The 9,401-nt window shown below is 35.1% G+C and overlaps 2 protein-coding genes across 3 annotated transcripts; both read right to left on the bottom strand.

Annotated features, from left to right (window-relative positions):
* Positions 1-1,083: 1,083 nt before the first annotated feature.
* LOC140822778 (formiminotransferase cyclodeaminase-like protein) lies at positions 1,084-3,312 on the bottom strand. The gene is made up of 2 exons (XM_073183653.1): positions 2,662-3,312; positions 1,084-1,714 (listed from the first exon to the last, which is right to left on the bottom strand). The coding sequence occupies exons 1-2, from the start codon at positions 3,044-3,046 to the stop codon at positions 1,179-1,181; spliced, it is 921 nt and encodes a 306-aa protein (XP_073039754.1). The 5' UTR covers positions 3,047-3,312; the 3' UTR covers positions 1,084-1,178.
* Positions 3,313-3,803: 491 nt separating this feature from the next.
* LOC140822779 (probable galacturonosyltransferase 10) lies at positions 3,804-8,431 on the bottom strand. 2 transcript variants are annotated; one of them, XM_073183655.1, is made up of 2 exons: positions 8,053-8,431; positions 3,804-5,480 (listed from the first exon to the last, which is right to left on the bottom strand). In XM_073183655.1, the coding sequence occupies exons 1-2, from the start codon at positions 8,221-8,223 to the stop codon at positions 4,050-4,052; spliced, it is 1,602 nt and encodes a 533-aa protein (XP_073039756.1). In that variant the 5' UTR covers positions 8,224-8,431; the 3' UTR covers positions 3,804-4,049. The 2 variants fall into 2 exon arrangements, with proteins under 2 accessions (XP_073039756.1, XP_073039755.1); XM_073183654.1 differs by having other exon boundaries at positions 3,804-5,501; positions 8,071-8,427.
* Between the last annotated feature and the right edge of the window lie 970 nt (positions 8,432-9,401).

Here is a 9,401-nt window from a genome sequence, read left to right on the forward strand (position 1 = left end):
AATATTCTAAGAATGTACTAAAATAATTGGATGTTGAAATAAATTTGAAATTCATTGCAACAATTAAAAAAAAAAAACAAGTAGATGAGTAGTTAAATTCATTGTCAAACGGATTAACTCAAATAAAACTAATATATTTATTATTCCGTATTTGAAATCTTTAGTTTCAAATTTGTTTTATTTAGCTTTATTTTTAGTTTTCGGCTTTTATGCATGAAACATTCCCAACATTTTCTTGTAGTCTTTTTTTGGCCCAAAGTTAGTTTTGGTTTACAGAAGTTATGGGTTATTATGAGGAACCCATTTGATAGAATCTGTAGGTTTGGCCCACATTGGATTACATATCAGGTTAAAAATTGAAATCTTATATCAAAGGTCAAATCACGACATGTGTATAGTAGGAATTATTTCACAAAATCGAGTAGAGAATTTCACTATCTCCTACCGGAGAAATCATTTTTGGAAAACAAATAATGTGTTTTTGGGATCTGCGTGCTCTTTGGTCAGAACCTCTAAGAGGTCCAAATAGATTAAACTTGAGTACATTGAAAAGAGATATACAATCTTGATAAGAACGACGTTCTGCAGAATATATTAGTCATGTTCTTTTAGGTTTTTTAAAGACATGTGTAAAATCACGTTTTATTGAACATATTCATATTTAAATCATCATTTTTGAGTTAAAATTACAATTCAGAAATAGGATTTCCGGAATAAGAAAATAATAAATAAAATGTACAAACAAACTATAGATAAATCCAAGCGACCATTTCCTAAGTCCAAGCGATGTTTTCATAGGTTCCTTAACTGAGGACTTATCTATTCTATTTTTCTAAAAAAAATAATAATTCAACATACACTTTTTTTTTTAATTTTATTTCAACAACTAAAATAATAATTTAATCTTCCATAATTTATCAAATTTCACTTTAATCTATCGATATTCGATAATGATAAAAATAATTGTACACACTAACATAACGTGTGCAAAATAACTAATGTTAAAATTAAGAATTTATATTAGAGATTTTTTTTTCTATAAGATGATTTGTGATTAGTTAGATAATTATTGATTATCATTAGTTAAAATAATGAATGTTTATAATTTTTCGTAAAAAATGTAATTAATATCAAATTAATGGGGTGAAAATAACTTATGCGTATACATCCAATGAGGCTCAATCAACTTTGGCCAATGCATCTTTAGCGGTACGAATCAGCTCAAAATATTTTTCAACTAATATGTCCTGCGAAAGATCAGTATAGTATCCCTTCCCCACTTCCACTCGTTCCTCCTTCGCGAGCCGCTCAACATGAAGCTGGACTTCGTCGCCACCAATTCTACTAGGTTCGAGTAAGTTGCAAGCCACCTCAATCACCTTGTTGCCATGAGCAAGTGCCATGGATTGCACAGCCGCGAGCCCGCCTCCCCTACCACTCACCCTTCTTGAAATTTTGCGAACCGTGGTCATGTCATTAGAGAAAATTGGGATATTATAGTTATCAACCCATCGGATTGCTCCAATCACAAGAACACCTTTTCTCTGAAGAGCTTGAGGAGGGCCCTCGTCTGGAGTCAGTCGCAAATATTCTGATCTCGGCCCACTGGTCCACTGATTCCCTGTGGAGTTCGGCTTGAAGTAACCAAACTCTCTTCTGATGGAATCGAGGGATCTTCCCTCATGATGTGCGGCTCCGTATAGGAAGGTAGCAACTGCAGGCTCAGGAAACTAATGTAGAGTAATAATGTAAAGAAATCAAATGCTCTAATGGATGTAGAAAAACCAAGATAACGTGCGTCGATGTGCTTACAAGAACCACAAAGTAATACCCTTAAAAAATAGCAACACAAACGACATAAGACTAATCTTAAAACTTAACCAGAGCGTTTTCAAGATTATGAAAGAGCGTGTGTAGAAATTTGTTTCTACATGTTCAACTCAACAAGGTAGAATCTTTATGTTAAATGAATCAACCGAATTGATCCTGATTCCTGAAGAGTCACGACTCTTTGTGTCCTTCCTGAGCTACCATGTTTTAGAGGTTAGGTGAGTCTTTGGCTCTGAACTCACCACGAACACCTACATCTTAAGAGTTCCACATCAGATCCATAGATCATCACAACTATCTTACAGCAGCCTAAGATTTTTAATGTCTCCCATAATTTGAGCGCAAGAATTCATGATACCAAGTCTCTACTGCGTTTGAACCAGCATCTCCAACACTCATCAAAACCACACCCTCTTCTCAATCTCACACCGAAGGTCGTCTTCCACCCAAAACTCTGACTTAAAGGTGATCATGTTCTTCACTCACACTCGGTAACAAAAAGTTTGATGGCAATCAACTGCGTGCATGCTTGGCATTTATTAGCCAAAGATATGCTGAAAGAGGTGCTATTTTTCTACACAATTAAGCCATCAGTTGACATTCCATTTCAATTTTCACGTAGTTATGATGCAAAAAAATTGATGAACTAAACTCCTAAAAATCCTTACCTATTCTGAACATATATAAGAATCATCGACTACAAGGGAGGGAATTCTTGCAAAAAAAATTCCAAGAAGAATATGAAAACATCACTACAATTTCATGTCCAATAAACCGAGAAGTTCAACTGCAAAAAACTTTTAAAATAATTATTGCACTGAAAAACCAAACCTTGTAGCTTTGAGCCAACATCAGCAGCCAAAGATTTAGCAGTTTCTGCAACATGGTCCAGTGAAATGCCACCCAACGAGTGAAAACAAATGTGGTCCACGACACCAAGCCTAGGGTGAGTCCCACTGTGGGTTTCAAGATCAATTTCTTCAAAAGCTACTTTCACCATTTCAAAAACACAGCTTTTCAACGAACATGAAATTGGATTCTGACCCATTTCTGAGACAAGGGTGTACCCAACTCGATTGTAAATTTCATCCTCAAATTTGTTCACAACCGGGGAATTTGGATACAATTTTGCTGCCTTCTCAATTACCTCCAATGCAGCCTTGTTTCTGCTTTCAGATATGTAAACCTTGCAGCAGCCTAGCATTTGTTTTAACATTTTCTAAGGGAAAAAAACGCCAGCCCTTCACGGAATACGAGTTGCAGAAAAATGAATACACACCCAAGAAAATTTACACCATTAAAATAGCATGTGGCCGTGATTTCATTGCAATCAACAAACTAATTTCTGAGAACCCAAAATCTTGAAAATAAAATCTTATAAAAAAAATCTTGAAGATAATACTAATGAAAAGATTCGGACGAGTTTTTGGTCAAAAATTGTAGCAAAGTTTCCAGCCAGAGCCCAGAAGCCCAAAGTTTTGGTCTTTTGGAATGGAATGTTTATATATAAATTTTACTAATTGTCTTACAGATAACAATTTTCTTTTTTTTAAGGATAAAAATAATTCTCATTGTGGAAGTGATATGTTAGTTAAATAAATAATGCTAATCAATTATTTATTTGATTTATTTTTTATTCGTAACATTTCATTGTAGTGTTGGTCAAAAAAATTTGATATCGCAATTTTCCTAATAATGTACGTGCCTCTAAATAAAACTATTTACATTTTAGGTGAAATGTTTAACTTTTTAATTTCGAATATCACATTTTATTAATCAGTAGATCTTTTGTGAGATGGTCTCACGAATTTTTATTAATGAGACATGCTAATCCTGTCTTTATTTACAATAAAAAATAATATTTTTTCGTGAATAATCCAAATAAAATATTTGTTAAGCACGAGGATCTTTTCCGTGGTATAGTATTATTGTTAATTATAGTCTTGCTTACAAATTAGAGTAAACGACAAAAGTTATGCAGAGTATTGAAATTTATCCATTGACAGAATGTTTTTGTTGCTACATAAATTTTATATATGCTTGCTTAGTCTAGAAAGCTAGGAAGTTCATTCGTCAACAAATATAATTAAATCTGTGACATTATATAACAACAAATCAGAACGATGAAACGAAAACAACGTACCCTGCTGGCCTGCTCCATATCATAAACTCCCTCCTCCACATTTCATCCAAATGTTATGTCAACCAGTAATTTGAAACTAATGGGCATTGCACTGTTGTAATAAAGGATGACCATAATCCACATGTTTATTCCAAAGAGGTTTATACTTCTCCATTCCGATCTTCAACCAAGGTTTCGAGTTCCCGTTGAAATGCAGCACAGCCCCCTTCTCTATCAACTGTGGGTCGACATTTGTATATCCCAGTCCTAACACATGCCACGACGGATTCAATGGTTCTGTCAATCCGTAAAAGGTTAACAGTCCAGGAGGTAAGGTCCCGAGTTTCCATAAAGTTCTGTCCACGTTCTTTTCTTGCCAGTAGTGGTAGATGCCAGTGACGTTTCTTCTACGCCACTGCACCAAGTCGAAAATGTTCATCCCGAAGGCCCATCCACATGCATCTGGGTCGAAATGCTCACGAATTAGAGGGTGGGAGTAGTTTAAGTACTTGTGGTACCGATGAAATGTTTCCATGCATGTCTCGACTGCTCCATTCACATTCCCATTTAGATCTATAGAAAATAAAGGCGAAAGATCTTTCTGGACAACCACGTCATCATCAAGAAACACCAGTTTCTTCAACTCGGGAAAAACTTCGGGGATGTAGAACCTGAGGTGGTTGAGCATGGATAGATATTTAGGGTTCCGGAATTTTATTGGAGTTCGGTTATCACCCCCCGTACCAGAGAAGTAGTAGCTCTGAGTGTCAGAATCTTGAAGCTGCTTAAGAACCGGAACATAAGATGCGTTTAGCCAGGTGAAGTCTTCTATCTTTTGAACATCAATGGTCACTCCTCGGAAACTGTTCATCGTGAACCAGGCCCTCATTGCTGCATAATTCACCTCGTCAGTAACGAGGTGGAAAACGACCTTATCAGGGTTTTGGGAATTTGAGGCTGTTGAATTCACAACAACCGATGTTGCAAGGATGTTGTCAGAAAAGACACAGAAATGGTAAAGACTGTTATCTTTGAGTTTCATGGCTATTTGCTTCTTCTCCTTGAGTTTCCTCTGTGAATTACCGTTCTTGAACCACTCGCTTGTTAATCGAACACCGAGGCAATACAGGCTCTTAGGAACTTCTTCCGCAGCAATTTGCCCATATTTGGAACTCTTATCTTTTGCAGAATTCATATCTTCTTCGAGACCCTGGACCTGCGCCTTCAATCTCATGATCATGGTAGAACTGTCATAGTGGAGTTGCTGAGCCTGAAAAAGCAAAAGTGCCATGTCACGAATTGCCGCCTTTGATTCACTGGTCGTCAAAGGAGTTCTTCGTAAAGCAGCATTCGAGAGGAGGTTCTGTGAGTTGCGGATTTGAGCACTAAGCTCCCAAGCAAATTGGAGGTTGTTGCTGTGTTTTGCAATGACAATAAATGCCTTTGCTAGAGCAATTTGATCATTCAGTTGCCTTGTTACAGAGTCCGGACTCAAAATTTCGTCCGTGATGTTAAGCCATTCTATGATCTTGTCATGTCTAAAAGATCTCTGCATGACAGAATAACAGATGTAAATTTGGAAACTCAAACTCTAGATTAGAATGGTATGGCGAACAAGACAACAAATTCAAGAGTGAACTAAACAGAGAAATGACATGACAAGCAAGACACACAAGTCAATGCCATGTGACCTATCCTATTGAGGAAACCAGGAATTAAATTTAAAACCAACTTTCAGAACCTCAACATGAATTTCCTGCAACACACGTTGGCTGATGACATCTTATGCATTACATAAAAACTAAAGGTGGAACCTCAAATGCAGACTTTCAGAAGGAAAATAAGTTCAATTAAAAGTAAAAGGGTATAAAAACTTAATTTTAAAAATCATTAACACCGTTAATAAATTCATCAACACAAATACTATTCTACCACATTTTACAAAGTTACAACTTTAGTAGAAAGTAACTTCTAATCCACAAATCTATAACTAAATCTTTCCTTTACAAAATATGAAATAGGAATCCATTTAAATAAATTATGTTAACAATCGTTCATTTTAAATTTTTACATATATTTGCAACCCCCGTATTGCATTCCCTGGTATATATAGAATTTTAACTTCAATCGATATTAAAGGTGTCCAAAAATTGCATTCACTGGTAATTTCATGCATTTAATGTATTGAGTGAATAAGTCAAACCACATTCCTCGGATAGATAAAACTAGCTATAACATACATATGTACCATTGACCAATGAGAGATCTTGAATCTTCATTTCACCCTTTCATCCCCTTCAAAATTCATACGCATTTACAAGAAATTAAAATGGTAGTCATCATCCAAGATTAATATCAAAACAAGCCATGGAGAATTAGTTCCAGTTTCTCACCACTTATTAGCTAAAAATGTAAAAATAAGCAAACTACAGAGAAATACCGCACATCGCAGACTCCTTTATACCTCATGTAGTCATGTTATGACCAACTTACAGGTACTTAGAGAAGCACCACTACATCCGTTCACTTCATAAAAATTCTTCGCATTTTCGGTCAATACAATCAGTCATGGCAATATCACACCGATGCAATCAGTGTAAACTTGCAGATATACCACAACATTTACACTTGATAATTAAAAGTTCAATGCTGAATGACTCGACCTTTATTATTTCAAATTAACGAGAATCGTGTATATTGTGATGACCTGTAGTAATTTCACACCAGGAATAATGCAGCTCATGCATTAATAAGTTTTTCTGGGACAAATAATGTGGGCCAATAGATGCTGCAATCAAGGCATTTCAGAACTAAAAAAGAGTTGAATCCGCCATAGGGTTTTGATGGCATCTCAAGGATTCTATATATTGACCAAAATTACCTAACAGGAGATGATGATGATATACTGGGAAACATGCAAATATGGTTAGCTACCTAGGATCTTTACATATATCTTCAAATTCAAAATCTAATCAGAGTGGAAAGGTGGTTGCAGCTTAAGCTCTCCATTACAGCCCAACACAAATATATGATCAATCTACACCAGTTACTCAAGTTGCTCAGCAAACACTCTGTTCAAATGACTTTGATTCCCATCCAAGCTTCCCAATGTCACCAGCATCTTTTCATTGAATGTATCTCGTAAACAATATCTAATCACATATGCTTCAATAATCTCGTGGAGTAGATTTATAACTGTTCCAAGTTTAGCTCAGTTAACAGAAAGAGTCTAATTTTAAACCATCATCATTTGACTTTGAAAGGGAAGAATTGATGAATCACACTCACAAGTAAAATTACAAGTCCCGCGAACAGTTTACATCAGGACTGGGGGAGGTGTTGCTTTCTCTTGATTCAATCTACAGTAAATGCAGTCAGTGTTTGTTCAAATCAATTTGCAATAGTTCTACAAGGGCTTGTGCATCACTGCACCAGTTACATCAACAAGCAAGGGAGAATTCACAGACTGAAGGAAGAATATAAGCATTAATATGGATTCCATTTTTATTTTTAATGTCAATTCACTTTCAATAAATAAATTCTATCCATGAATCCTCAACACGCTAACGGCTGCATGAGAAATATTGGGCTGACAAAGTTTGTGCCTTATGGGTTCACAATCACCATGAGTTAAAAGCAGAACAACATCAATAAATACCACCGCAGCTAGAAAACCATAAGGTTCACGAGGAAATCAAATGCCAAAAAAAAATTTGTCTGCACGGTTTTGGCACTTCATAGGTTAAAAAAATATAAAAATTTCATTCAAAAACAAGTAAACATATAAATTTTCCGCAAAGGTCAAGTACCACTTACCAAACAAAGAAAGAAAAAATAATACAAGGAACTCCAAGATTGTATAGTCATGAAACACGAGGTTTTACGATCTTAATGAAAGATAATGACAGTTCACCTCCTGTTTTCCACTTCCCACCACCAATCCAAGACATTGTCCTGTACCAGTATCACATTTCTTCACACTTTATACTTTATACACTTCTACCGTGGCATCATCTCAATAATTTTCATCAATTATTAGCAAAGAGTGAACATCACGAACCTCAAATAGTCCAGATTTAAGATGACAACACAAGAAATACATACAGATCGAAATGTACCTTAGTATAAACCGATCTTGGACTGGGTTTCCGATTCTCTCTGCTCAACACCACGATAAACAGCACAATTACTAACCCACAAAGTGTTATCCAAAATACATTCGAAAATCGCCGCCTCACCGGTCTCCTAAAATCTGGGCCTCGGCGCCTCATTTTTTATTTGTATAAAAACCCAACGCTATGTACAAATAAAGCCTGGAAATATCATACCAAAGTGAAGAAAAAAAAAGTTTTTAACGTTGAATGGACGAATAGAAGCTAGATTAGAAGTGGCTTTGTGGTGGCAAGAGCAAGGAAGAGAGACAATCAGTGAAGAAACAGTTGGAATTGTCCTGAAGAATGAGATCTGTCACACCTCGTGGCAGCGGGGGTAAATTAGCATTCGGTCCTCCAACTTTACTATAAACACCTTTTGACTACTTAAATCTTCATAGATTACATATTTGTACAGTTGTGTTTTTATATATACATTTTTAAAATTGAATAGTATTCTAAATTTTATAGTTTTGAGCTGCCCTCTCGTTTTTGTCATTTTGGACAAAGAGTTTTTAAAATAAAAGTAGGAACATTTTTATATTTGAAAATAATAATAAATTATTTCAATTCTACTTCAAGTCATATAGATAAGGATTTTATTTGGGAAAAAAAAAACGATTTCGAAAAGTGGTAAAATAGGAAAAAAAGCCATTCAATTATGGAAAACTCATATTTTACCAAAAATATATTTATTGTAGTAACAATACAATTTATAGAAGTCCAATTGACAATTATGAGAATCAATTACATGTATTTAGGTAAAGAGATGTAAATATCTCATGTGAATAAGATGTATGAGTTTGACCCATGTAAAAATGAAAAAATCGTCATCTTTTTATATTGTAATTGAAGATGTTCGAATTCTTTATGAAAAGCAAGTGAAACAAGTTTTTGTTAATGATAAAAGCAAGATGTTTTTTTTTTGGAAAAGTAAACATTCATAACATCAAATCGGTAGATCCTGAGTTACAATACTACAAAGCCAAGATGGAATATTTTCATCTTGCCAAAGTAAATTAGATGAGCTATTGAATGCTTTATGAGCAAGAGAGTGTGCCACGGAATTGGCAGAACGATGCATATGCTTGATCGATACAAAATGATTCTCTATGAACATATAATTAACTTCAAGAGCCAATGCACCACAAGGACCAGTGTCCAAATCTGGGTTGAGAACTAAACGAACCGTTTCCTTGGAGTAAAAGAAAGATGTTTGAAAATATAGTGGTTGTTCTTGTTTTATGGAGGGGTTTAACTTTATTAAATCTAAAACCAATCATTTCCTCCATTTTGGA

This window comes from Primulina eburnea, chromosome 2 (assembly GCF_022965805.1).
Source record: "Primulina eburnea isolate SZY01 chromosome 2, ASM2296580v1, whole genome shotgun sequence".
Taxonomy (NCBI): Eukaryota; Viridiplantae; Streptophyta; class Magnoliopsida; order Lamiales; family Gesneriaceae; genus Primulina; species Primulina eburnea.